Raw genomic sequence first — 13,409 nt, 5'->3', positions numbered from 1 at the left:
GGGAGGCTAGCTTAGTGAAATCCTCAAGCCCGGTGTGATTGGAGGCGTGGACGTAGGCGGGGATAGCCGAACCACGTAAAAATCCTTGTGTTCGTTTTCTCTTCCCTTACTCTTTTAATATTGTGCTTGATTGAATTTATTGTTTTCGAATTTATTAAGGCATTAGATTAAATTGTTGTGTGGTTTGCCTAGGATAATTTTTAAAATCCCAATTCACCCCCCTCTTGGGTTGCCTAGTTAGTATTTCAAACATTATGTCTAAACACCCACATAGTCCAAAGGGATCTAGATCTACAAATCAAAATGAAATAAAAATAATTGGTAGAAAATACAAATTATGAAAATGTAATTAGGCAAAATAGTCAACGGCTACAATATGCAATCTTTTTTTTTTTTTTTGGTCATTGATTTAGGGTAAAGCAATAATTTTACATTTGGGGCCAAAATGTTGTTTGATCACTATTCCATTAATTCTCTTAATTTTGTCAACACAAAGGTGGACAAGTAAAAAATATTGTTAAATTTAGGTGTAATTTTACAAACAAACAAAACGTTTGTTTAATTTTGAAAAAATCCGAAAGATCAGATAATCAGTAGATAATTGCCTAATTATAAGTGCTATTCAGTGTACCCTACTTCATAAATTGACACTTTCCATGTTGCTCAGCCTAATTAAAGTCTAATAGATTTGGATGTTGCTAGATATGAAAGAAGAAGAGAAACAACATGGAAAGTTCACAATTACAACGTCTTTGAATAAAGTCTCTCCTGTCAATATCTAAGGTAGATGAAGAGAAAATAAGGCCACGTCAACATTTCTTTAGTCATGTCATGAAATAAAGTTGACTATACGTATTCTTTACGCGCACTTTATCAGCCTAAAAATGTCAGGCCTTGAATTTTCAACTCGTTAATTTGATTGATGATTGAAAGATGATGCCCACTTTCAGCACGTTAATTTGATTCGGTCAACACGTTAATTTGATTGATCATCACTGTTGAGTATATATGGTGGTAAATGCGCGCGCGCACACACACCCCGGTTGAAACGGCATCGTTTTGCTCATCGGGTTGGCTAAGAAACACACATCGTTTTGCTCATCGTTTTGTATTGTGATTTACGCGTGCGTGCTCTGTAAAATTCTTCATTGAATCATCAATAAAAGCTCTCTGATAGTTTTACCCGTGGATGCATGTAATTCTTGAAAATGACTGAACCACATTGATACGATTTGTTCTTGTGTGATTGTTTTGCTTTCTGTTTCTAAGTCTTTGTTTCAATTCCAGAGAGTGTTAGTCAGGGTTCTTAGTAACAATTTGATTGAGTACTGTTGCATCTAGAGTGATCTGACAAAGCAACTTGGGCAGTAGAGGTGATCTTGTGAAGCAATATGCACAGATCAACTTCAACAATCACTTTTCCACTTGATGTTTCAAAGCCCATTACCATTACAATGAATGTTAACTTCTTTTTTTTTGTGGTCGTTTAATATTTTACCCATATAACATTATAATATAATAAAATTTCCTACTTGTGAATAAAAATATCTAGGGGTAAAATAAGAAAAGACGTAAAAAGTTAAATATTACCAAAGTTTATTCAAAGACGGGGTTTTAAACTTTGATATTGAAAAGTTTATTATAAATTCTAAAAATATATATACGACAATTGGTAACCATATTAATATTTTGTCCATACATATGATGTGCCCTGCGATGGTGTTATAAAAGAATGAAATAATTATGCTACTCATTTCTAACATTTTATCAGTTTCAATGTTCCATAAATAATTTAATGACATCTTTTTATGTAATTTAGTGATGTTTATTGGTATTAAATAAAATTCATGCAATGTAAAGAAAACTCATTAAATACATTATTATCAAATCATTATTATTTTAAATTCATTCTAAAAGCACCCGAACTTCTGTAAATTTGTAGATAAATAAATTTTTTTTTTTGGTGTACTTTTTTTCCCAAAAATACATGCAATTAAAGTTCTGGTTGAAGGATAATTGGTAATTAAGTCCTTATGTGTAATTAGTGAGTTAGTGTATGTTGATGCCGAAGTCCGGATGAGTTGGTTAAATCTCAGATCCCTGCATCAGCATTAAATTTGTTTGGTGGGAAGCCGCTGATTAGTTAGCATCATGAGCAGATTTTCTATGAGCAGACAACTCATGAGCAGACGATCCATGAGCATACAATCCATGAGTAGATGATCCATGAGCAGATGATCCATGAGCAGATGATCCATGAGCAGACAACCCATGAGCAGACAATCCATGAGCAGAAAACCTGTGAGCTTGTGAGCACAACCAACAGCTAGGAGGCGCCAGAAGTTTTTCCGGCGAGAACCCTCCGACGCTCAAGTCAGCAATTTGGGTCTTACTTGGAAAAACCTATACTACAATTCATGTGACTTAATTATGATTGCTTTAAACAAAAAAACTTTTAAGTAAATTTAAAGGAAAATAATTGAGAATAATTAATCTTAAAGAAATCATAAGCGAAAGAGAAATTTTCCAGTGGTAGAGAGAGAAAAAGGTCCAATGGGTTCAGTTGCCCAGAGAGAGAGAGAGAGAGCTCAAAGCCCCCCCTTTTCTTTTCCTTTCCTAGGGTTTTTATAGGAAACTATAGCGGTTTTTATCCTCTCCCCTAGAATTCTCAAGAAAACTACTAATTTTCAACCCACTAAGAATATGGTCCCTAATATTTCGGAGAAAATGTTTTGACTGAATCGTGCTTCCTGGTAACTTCCTGGTCGAGGTGACCAATAACATCCTGGTCGAGGTGATGTGCTCGAGGTCACCACATATTATTATGGTCGAGGTGACCCATAACATCATGGTTGAGATGATGTACTCGAGATCATCACATATTATTCTGGTCGAGGTGGCCAATAATATCTTGGTCGAGGTGATGTGCTCGAGGTCACCACATATTATTCTGGCCGAGGTGACCAATAACATCCTGGTCGAGATGATCTGCTCGAGGTGACAAATAACATCCTGCTCGAGGTGACAAATAACATCCTGCTCGAGGTCACCAAACAACATCCTAGTCGAGATGATCTGCTCGAGGTGACAAATAACATCCTGGTCGAGATGATCTGCTCAACCATTTGCTCACTTTTACTTTGAGGAGGGCACGATAATATATGAGCAAATACTTTTATCTTGGTCACCCTATTTCATTCCATAAACAGTGTATATTAATTCTTGAATTTTAAATTTTCATAAATCAAATCCTCCATATACGGCTATTAAGAGATAAAAGGTTTTAACCATCTCAAATTAAAAAAAAAAAAAAGAAAGAAAGAAAACACCAGTTTCACAACAATAATCGTTATAAATTGCTATAATCTGATGGAGTAAAGTCACAAATTTCGTTTCTCGTGTTTCCATCAAATATAATCACAATATTAATCTTTATAAATTACACGCTCTAGGTACTCTCAGAATCTTTTTAAGAAATAAGTCTATCAAAATAATTTATAAGAATGGATATTATCATTTTTCCACCAAAGGTATTCTGACACATCATGTCAATACCACGATTTGGTAAAACCATCAATTTACCACCAAACGTTTAAACTGTTTGCATTTTCCCACCATTCCGTTAAAACTCAGTTAATATGTAACGGAAAATTCATAAAAGGTCAATTTTACCCCTGGAGCATAAAAGACCATATAATTATCACACGAATTTAGTGGATGAGTTTTTTATTCACATCCAAATAATCTTTAGGAAAAAATTAAAAAAAAAATGGATTGGGTCCTCTAGTTAGAGCAAATTAAGAATTGGAAATTTTGGAGCGAAATGCCATAGGATTTAATTTTTTGACGGGTTAATGCTTAATAAAAAGTATGTTAATTTTGAGGTAAGATATTAAACTTTTAAAATGATAGGGACCAAATAATATTTAGTTGAATAAACCTTTTTTTGAGTCTTTTCACACGGAAAAAAATATTTATTTTAAATTTTTTTTAAAACTCAGACTATTACATTAACACGATAATTAAATTAGTTTTTATTATTTCAAATTTTACTCTCACAACCATCAAACAATTCAAAATCTTTAAAGAAAACACCACATAATGCTAAGTAAGTGAATTAACATTCTCAAATGAGAGATCAACTAGAGTCTTAAATCTAAGTCACTTATTGGTTAACTAAAACTTTAATTAAGTAAATACTTAAATATAATTTCTTAAATGACATAATTTTGTAGTTTGATTAATATTTTAATCTTAAATCACATAAAACTCAACTTGTTGATGAGATAAAGCAAAAGCTCAATTTTATAAGCTCAAGGTTAATTACATGGTCTTTTACGCTCCAGGGGTAAAATTAACCTTTTATGAATTTTCCGTTACATATTAACTGAGTTTTAACGAAATTGTGAAAAAATATTAATAGTTTAAATGTTTGGTGGTAAATTGATGGTTTTACCAAACCGTGGTACTAACATAATGTGTCAAAATACCTTTGGTGGGAAAATGATAATATCCCTTATAAGAATTATATTAAACTTATAGCAAGTGGCATTATCGTGAACATTTTATCATAAAAGTCAATTTTTGAGTATAAAGTTTCATTGTTTGCGCTTTTAGATTGTAAAAAGAAAAAATATAATCAGATATTTAATGTTAAATAGTTTTTTAGGTTAAATATGCTGAATCATTCTTCAAGTTGTAGGCATCAAATTCGTAGAAATTTCATACGATCCAAGTTTGAATAAAATCCCTCCCGTCATTATCCAATTTCCACCAAGAATTAATGAAAAAATTGAAGTTGAAGCCTACGAGAACGAACGGTATGTGATAATATTAAAATATCTATTCTTGAACCTCCAACATCAAGAAACCCATACTTCACCAAAAACTAGCTATACTGAAAGAGAGAAATTTGCCGTTAATTCAACATGGGCATAAAAGTGTCCTGCTCTTTTTTTGCTCTGTATGCTGTCCTAGTATTCTACTTTAGTCTGCACCTCGTTCCTGAATTCCTTGGGGTGACGGCTTCTACAGTTGCCGGGAATGAGACAGACCGGCTAGCCTTGCTTGAGTTCAAGTCCAAGATCACTCATGACCCTCTTGGTGTCTTCGGCTCATGGAATGAATCCATTCACTTCTGCCAATGGCATGGTGTTACATGTAGTCGTAGGCAGCACCAGAGAGTCACAATCTTGGACTTGAAGTCCCTTAAACTTGCAGGATATATATCAGCTCACGTTGGAAATTTGAGCTTTCTTAAAGTTCTAGATCTCCACAATAATAGCTTCCACCATGAAATCCCTTCAGAATTTGATCGTTTGCGAAGATTGCAAGTACTGGCTCTTCACAACAACTCAATTGGTGGAGAAATTCCTGCCAATATATCCAGCTGCTCAAACCTTATCCGGGTCAGACTATCCTCTAATGAGTTGGTGGGAAAAATTCCTTCAGAACTTGGCTCCTTGTCAAAGATTGAATATTTCTCCGTAAGTTATAACAATCTGACAGGAAGTATACCTCCTTCGTTCGGAAACTTATCATCCATTAGTTTTCTGTTTTTGTCGCGCAATAATTTGGATGGGAGTATCCCTGATACTTTTGGCTGGTTGAAGAATCTTGTAAACCTGACAATGGCTCAAAACAGGTTGTCCGGTACTATTCCTTCCTCAATCTTCAATATCTCTTCCATCACAGTTTTTGACGCAGGAATAAACCAAATTCAAGGGGTTATTCCCCTGGACATTGGTTTTACTCTCCAAAATCTCCAATTTTTTAGCGTTGGTAGAAACCAACTTACTGGAGCTATTCCACCTGCTATATCCAATGCCTCAAACTTGGAAGTATTTCAAGTCAATAGTAATAAACTAACGGGAGAAGTGCCTTATTTGGAAAAGCTACAAAGGCTTTCTCATTTCGTAATTACAAGAAACAGTCTTGGGAGTGGAGAACACCGCGATTTAAACTTCCTCTGCTCTTTGACTAATGCAACAAGGTTAAAATGGTTTCATATAAATATCAACAATTTTGGAGGGTTACTACCAGCATGCATTAGCAACTTCTCAACAACTCTTGAAGTGTTGCTCCTTGATAGCAATAAAATATTTGGAAACATCCCAGCAGCTTTTGGAAAGTTTGTCAAATTGCTGAGGCTAGAGATGTGGAACAACCGATTATCAGGTACCATCCCCCCTGCCATCGGAGAGCTCCAAAATTTAAGGGAGTTGCGCCTACAGGAAAATAGATTCCTAGGAAATATTCCACCTTCTATTGGAAATTTGAAGCTATTCAATCTACAGCTAAGTTACAATTTTCTTCAGGGCAGCATACCTTCAAGCCTAGGCCAGAGCGAAACCTTGACAATAATTGATCTTTCTAATAACAATCTTACTGGTACCATACCACCTCAACTCCTTGGTCTCTCATCGTTGTTGATTGTTCTAGAGTTGTCTAGAAACCAACTAACTGGACCCATTCCCAATGAAGTTGGAAATCTAAAAAATCTAGAAATGTTAAATGTTTTTGAAAACAAGTTAAGAGGTGAGATTCCAAGAACCCTCGGTAGTTGCATAAAATTGGAACTATTACAGATGCAAGGGAACTTTTTGCAGGGTCCTATTCCGTCGTCTTTGAGTTCTTTAAGAGGTCTTAGTGTCTTGGATTTGTCTCAAAACAACCTTTCGGGTAAAATTCCGGAATTTTTGGTGGGATTTCAATTGTTGGAATATTTAAATCTATCTAACAATGACTTTGAGGGTATGGTGCCAACAGAAGGAGTCTTTAGGAATGCAAGTATTACTTCGGTTTTAGGAAACCTCAAGCTATGTGGTGGTACACATGAATTTCGGCTTCCAACATGCAGTCCAAAGAAATCTAAACATAAGAGATTGACCCTTGCATTGAAATTAGCACTGGCTATTATTTCTGGGCTTATAGGACTTTCTTTAGCTCTATCTTTTCTGATTATTTGTTTGGTAAGGAAAAGAAAAGAGAATCAAAATCCAAGTAGTCCAATAAATTCATTCCCAAACATATCATACCAAAATCTGTACAATGCTACGGATGGGTTTACCTCAGCAAATCTGATTGGTGCGGGTAGCTTTGGGTCTGTTTATAAAGGAATTCTTGATGAGGGTAAAACAATTGTTGCAGTGAAGGTTTTTAATCTTCTTCATCATGGAGCTTTCAAGAGTTTCATAGCTGAGTGCAATACGCTGAAGAACATCAGGCATCGAAATCTTGTAAAGATTCTCACTGCATGTTCAGGAGTGGATTATCAAGGTAATGATTTCAAGGCCCTTGTCTTTGAGTTCATGCATAATAGAAGCCTAGAGGAGTGGTTGCATCCTATCACTAGAGAAGATGAAACAGAAGAGGCACCAAGGAGTTTAAATTTGCTTCAGAGACTAGACATCGGCATCGATGTAGCATGTGCACTGAGTTATTTGCACCATGATTGTCAACCTCCAATAGTACATTGTGACCTAAAACCCAGCAATGTTCTTCTTGATGAGGAAATGATTGCACATGTAGGTGATTTCGGCTTGGCAACATTCCTTCCACTCTCTCATGCGCAAACAAGCTCCATCTTTGCCAAAGGATCTATTGGCTATATTGCCCCAGGTATTATCTCTTATTTTTATTACAGCATGATCTCCAAAAAGATACAAAAAATGCTCTCTTTATGAAGATTTCACTGTAACGTTTCAAACAAACTTTGCAACATTTTTTCATTTGCAAATACTCTTCAATTTCTTTTGAAAAATTATGTACTAACTTTTTAATTTGAATGGCAGAGTATGGCCTAGGAAGTGAGGTGTCAATAAATGGAGATGTTTACAGTTATGGAATATTACTGTTAGAATTGGTAACAAGAAAAAAACCAACAGATATCATGTTTGAGGGTGATATGAATCTACATAACTTTGCAAAGACGGCCTTGCCTGATCATGTAGTGGACATCGTAGATTCAACTCTGCTAAGTGATGATGAAGATTTGGCTGTTCATGGTAACCAGAGGCAAAGGCAAGCAAGAATCAACAGCAAAATAGAATGCCTCGTTGCTATGGCAAGAATCGGAGTTGCTTGTTCAATGGAGTCACCAGAAGATCGAATGGACATGACAAATGTTGTCCACCAATTACAATCAATCAAGAACATTCTTCTCGGACAAAGAATTGTATCCAACATGCAAAGAGATAATTGAGTGATGCAAATTAACCTTTAGCTTTTGCCAGGTGATGTAAATTTATGTTGTGTCTTAATTATTACTCTGTATTTTTATGTTTTCACACTTTTACTAATCACAGGGCAGGACGGTTAAAAAGGTGATCGGAAGTGTTTCCTGGGAGCTTTCTAAGGCAATATATTTTGTGTATTCCAGTAGTATGTATTCAGTTCGTTTCAAATAATAAGGTTTTGGATATTTGTATTGAAGTTTGTAGGATTTGATTTGTTTAAGAATGACTATGAATACGGACAATTATTTCGAAATATTCAGTCATTTGTGCCAAGGATTAATGTTGATCTCATATGACTGAACTTCCTACACTTCTTTCCTAGCAGTGTCCATATTGCCTGATGTTCGATCTCTGCCAGAATGTAACATGATCTCATAGCTCTTCATCAATCTGGCAAGGTCAACAAAATCAACATTCGCTGATCAGCAATGCACAGTGATTACAAATCGAGATATAAAAACTCAAGAAGTCTCCAGTTTCAATTAAATTTAAAATCCTCCAGTCTAGTCCTATGCAAATATACAAGACACTTTTATATATAATCCTGCCTAGTTGATCAATGTAATTTAATCTTATTATATAGTTAGTCCAATTCAATCTTATCAACTTAATGTAGCCTGAAGCTTATCTACTAAATTGAATATTTTAAATAATTATTTGAAATTGATTCACGTTATTGTCTTTAGTGAAAGAAGCATTAAGATTCTCTCTGTAATTCGAAGCAGTATAAATAATAAACGTACACATAGTAAGAATCTTGATTATGTACATATAAATATGAAAAATAATATCAAATTATAATAGTTGATATTTTCCTATAATTAATTATTTGTTCTCTTAGCATTATTATAGCTATTTTGAAAGGTACAAAAGTTTTCACTATAATTGTTATTTATCTTCCACAAAACGTAACCCGTCGGTTAAGCTAGTTGGACGCACAAGAAGCTAATAAAATTAAAAATTAAAAATTAAAAATTAAAAAACTGTTCTCCTATACAAAAGAATCTGACAAGATTAATTTTTCGTCTTTTTTATGGTAAATTGGGGGAGTTTGATACTTTCAATAGCTTAGAGGATAAAAACAGTCAAAACTATTTTAGTATATCCCCTTCATAAATTGACATATTTCATATTGCTTAGGCTGATTCAAGAGAGTTTTGTGTAAGATTTGTATGTTGCTACATGTAGAAGAAGGAGAAACAACATGGAAAGTTTATAAATACAAAAACTTTGAATGAAGTCACTCCTCTCTAGGGCTAGTAAGGGGATCAATTTTCTCGTACCCATCTCTAATATTTTGTTTATGTTCTCATATCCTCTCTGTCTCCATTAGAATTGATTAAGGGGAGAAGATGAGCTTAAGGGGAAAAGATGAGGATCTATGAATAATAATAGGGGATTCCTGAGAGCATCCAATTCCCGAATAACTGCTATATTTTTATTTTCTGACATTTATTTAATCATATTAAAGTAAAAAAAATTTGAATGTAAAACTATATTACCGTCAAATTAAGTCAATGCCATCTGCATTACAAGACAATCTATGAACTTATTCAAAAATAAAACTTGATAATATCTCTTGCATTAATGTAATCCATTACAAAAGTCACACGGAAAAAAATTATCAACAAAATGATATTCATTAAACTTCACTAAATAATGGTGGCAATTACATCAAATTATTGATATTAAATAATATTTATATTATTTATCAATATTATGATATTTGTTATTCACACTCATACTTTACAATTTAAATTTTACATGTATTCACTAATAATTTTTTTTTTTTAAAAATAGAAATAGAAAAGTGAAAGGTGGAGAGCATGAGGATTCCACCTAATTCCCATCAATCATCATTGTCGCTTCTCTAAACAAGACATTGGATATAAAATTGTCCCTCGTATCTTCCCTACATGAAAAAAAATCCCTCAGTGCCTACCCTCATTGGGATTTCTGCGATCACTACTCCTGTTAATATAAAAATTGGATCAAGAGAAAATTAATTACCAAGATTATAAGATATGTTAACATATTTCTTTAGTCATGGCATGAAACATTATATGTGGTAATGATTTAATTGTCTTACTCCAATACATTTTCTTTATGCCCATTTTGTTAGGTCATTAATTTTCAACAGGTTAATTTGAATCATCATCACATTGCCAATACACGCGGAATTTGGTGATGATTGAAAGAGGATGCCCTTCTATATTATATTTTTTAAGGAAAATGATCAAATGTTATTGTTACTTTAGTAAATTATTTGAAAAATTACTTTCGTAAATTATTCGAAAAATGCATATTTCATCCTTGATAAATGTTATATGGTCATGACTACCTTGGAACTACTCTAAGGTAGAGTACAAATCATAACCACACACGCAAAGTGATAAATAGTAAAAAATATGTTATAACTTTGATCGTATAGTTATGAAAGAGTGCTCAACCTTAGAGCGGTTCCAATATAATCGGACCAATGTTATGTTTATCTCTCACATCCCTAGATTTTTAAATACATGTTTCTTCCCTTTCGTTAAGAGATGACATAAAAAGTTAATAATTTTTTGTTCATTTACTATTCTACCCCTCCATAGAGAATTTTATGATATTTCTAAATAGTATGATACAAAAATTAAAGAGAAGATGAAAATGATTATCTCAATGAAATTACCAAACAAGCGCTTGCATTTTTCTTTTTCATCTAATCCCAATGACTTGTGTTAGATTTTAATTTTAATTTTGAAATATTACATTTTAAATACCAGTTTTGCTCTTATTTTCACAATTAGTTCCATTATCCCTTAATGAAATGCATGAAACATGTAATTAAAAATTTAGTAGGGTTGTAAGTAGTAAATATGACGCCTATCAGGGATGAAAAATGCATTCTTCCATTTTCCAGGTATGTTTCAAAATTCATTACTGTTACAATGAATGTTAACTTGGCTTTTTTTTTTTTAAAGTGTTTTTAACTATTTTTCCCTATAATGTAATAAAATTTATCACTGATAAATAATAAAATATAAGAGTAAAATAAGAAAAGATATAAAAAGTTATAGATTAACAAAGTTTCTTCAATCACATGGGATTTGAACTTTGATATCGATGTTGAAAATTTTATTATAAATTTTAGACTACACAACAATTGTTTAACCATATTGATATTTTATTAATGTGATTGGTCATGTAATGATGTTACAAAAGAATGAAATAATTATGGTATCCATTTTTAACATTTTATGGATTTCATTATTAATTTAATGACATCTTTTTGTGTAATTTAAAGATGTTTATTACTATTGAGTGAAATTCGGGTCCGCCTATGTTGCAACAGTTGCAACATACAACAACTTTTGTCATTTTGTGTTTGATTACACCACACTACCTTATATTTTCTGCAAAATTCAATAGCCACTAAACGTAACAAACTTTTACATATAAGTCCATTTTTGGAATAAAATGACATTTGAAAAGAATTTTAATTTATTATTATTATTATTATTATTATTAATATCATTATTATTATATAAGATTATTTCTATTAAATTTTATTATTTTTATTTATTTTAATTATTATTATTTATGATTATTACTGTCATTATTATTATTAAAATTTATTTCTTTTATTATTTTAATTGTTATTATACTGTAATTAATTCATTAATATTAATATTTATCTTGTTATTATTAAAATTATTTTTATTAAAATATATTAACTTTATTATTTTTATTATTATTAATTATTGTTGTTATTACTATTATTATTAAAACTTATTAATAATTTTTATTATTATCATTATTAATATTATTATTTCAGTTAATTTTGTTGTTATTATTGTTATTGTTAAATTTTTAATTTTTTGTTTTAATTAACATTATTGTCATAATTATTATTTTTAGTTTTATTATTATTATTGTTTAATTATAATATATACAAATAATATTAGGGACACAATTAACAAATGGCATTTTAATAACTTATAATAGTCTATTCCAATTATAAAATAAAGTAAACACATAAATGAGAATGTTGTTCATTCCGATTCCTATTCCTATAGCTCAAGTAAATAACTTATTTTAATTCAAATTCCTTATTACAATTCTAGCTCATTTCAATTCTTATTTAATAAACGCACCATTAGAATGTATTTAGAACATAATATTGTATATTGTTATAATATTATTCACATTAATTTATTACTTACCTATGTTTGGAAGTTTTAAAAGTTAGATTGTAGCCAATTATATAATTCACTACAGTGTGCTAACTTTTGTCTTAATTGAAACATTAAATATATTTAAATTATATTTTTTATTTTTACTATGATAATTATAATATTAAAAATATATTATATTATATTTATATATTAATAATTAATATAAAAATAATAATTAATATATAATTATTAATAAATTTAAATAATGAGAGTAGATCTAGAAATGATAGTAATAATTAATAAATTACAAAATATTTATGAATTTGTGGAATAAATAAACGAGTATTAAACCATGCATTGTAATTACCTAATATTAATAATAAAAGTCTTCTTAAATTTCATACTTATTCTTTATTCATATCATTTAACAACTAATCTAATAAATAAAATAATAATAATAATATTTTTTCCTGGCATTTCACAACATAAGAGGGATTGCAATGAAAAAAACCAAAATAAATATACCCTGCCGTTGGATTTGCTTTTACCATTCTTGCCCTTGGATCCAATGGTTAAATTACAAAATGACAAAAGTAGTGGTATGTTGCAACTGTTGCAACATAGGCGGCTCCGTGAAATTCATATAATATAAATAAAACTCATTAAATGCATGGTTATTTTTTTACTTCAAGCCCCTCCTCAGCAGCAAGCAACCCCCTTTACAGAGAAGAAGATCAAGAGCAAGACCCTTGAGAGTTTTTTTTACAGGCTATCCGTAATGAGTTTACTGTGGAGATTGTCCGATCAGAGAGAGTGGTAAATGGAGCCAATGTTTGGTTTCATCACCTAAGAGCTTGTATAGTTTGCAATGGTCTCGATATCTTGCTGCTCACAATGGGATCCTCCACTGGGTAAATGCAGATAATACAATTGCTGCAAACGATCCTTCGAGGAGTGCAGGGCAATGTTGAGTGATTATTAATCTACCTATTGACGCAATACCAGATATGCC

General features: G+C 31.7%; 1 protein-coding gene across 1 annotated transcript; it reads left to right on the top strand.

Moving 5' to 3' along the window:
* Nucleotides 1-4,928: 4,928 nt before the first annotated feature.
* LOC18050426 (probable LRR receptor-like serine/threonine-protein kinase At3g47570) lies at nucleotides 4,929-8,203 on the top strand. The gene is made up of 2 exons (XM_024190638.1): nucleotides 4,929-7,620; nucleotides 7,794-8,203. Exons 1-2 carry the CDS (start codon nucleotides 4,929-4,931, stop codon nucleotides 8,201-8,203), a joined length of 3,102 nt encoding a protein of 1,033 aa, XP_024046406.1.
* The last annotated feature ends 5,206 nt before the right edge of the window (nucleotides 8,204-13,409 follow it).

This window comes from Citrus clementina, unplaced genomic scaffold, assembly GCF_000493195.1.
Source record: "Citrus clementina cultivar Clemenules unplaced genomic scaffold, Citrus_clementina_v1.0 scaffold_2, whole genome shotgun sequence".
Taxonomy (NCBI): domain Eukaryota; kingdom Viridiplantae; phylum Streptophyta; class Magnoliopsida; order Sapindales; family Rutaceae; genus Citrus; species Citrus x clementina.
Note: the sequence above shows the minus strand (reverse complement) of the source record. Positions and strands in the feature narration are given on the sequence as shown.

What these genes read in the sequence shown, in the direction of transcription:
- LOC18050426 (XM_024190638.1), top strand. Translation starts at nt 4,929, where the DNA reads ATGGGCATAAAAGTGTCCTGCTCTTTTTTTGCTCTGTATGCTGTCCTA. An exon ending in TATTGGCTATATTGCCCCAG is followed by an intron (nt 7,621 to 7,793) that starts GTATTATCTCTT and finishes TTTGAATGGCAG; the next exon opens with AGTATGGCCTAGGAAGTGAG.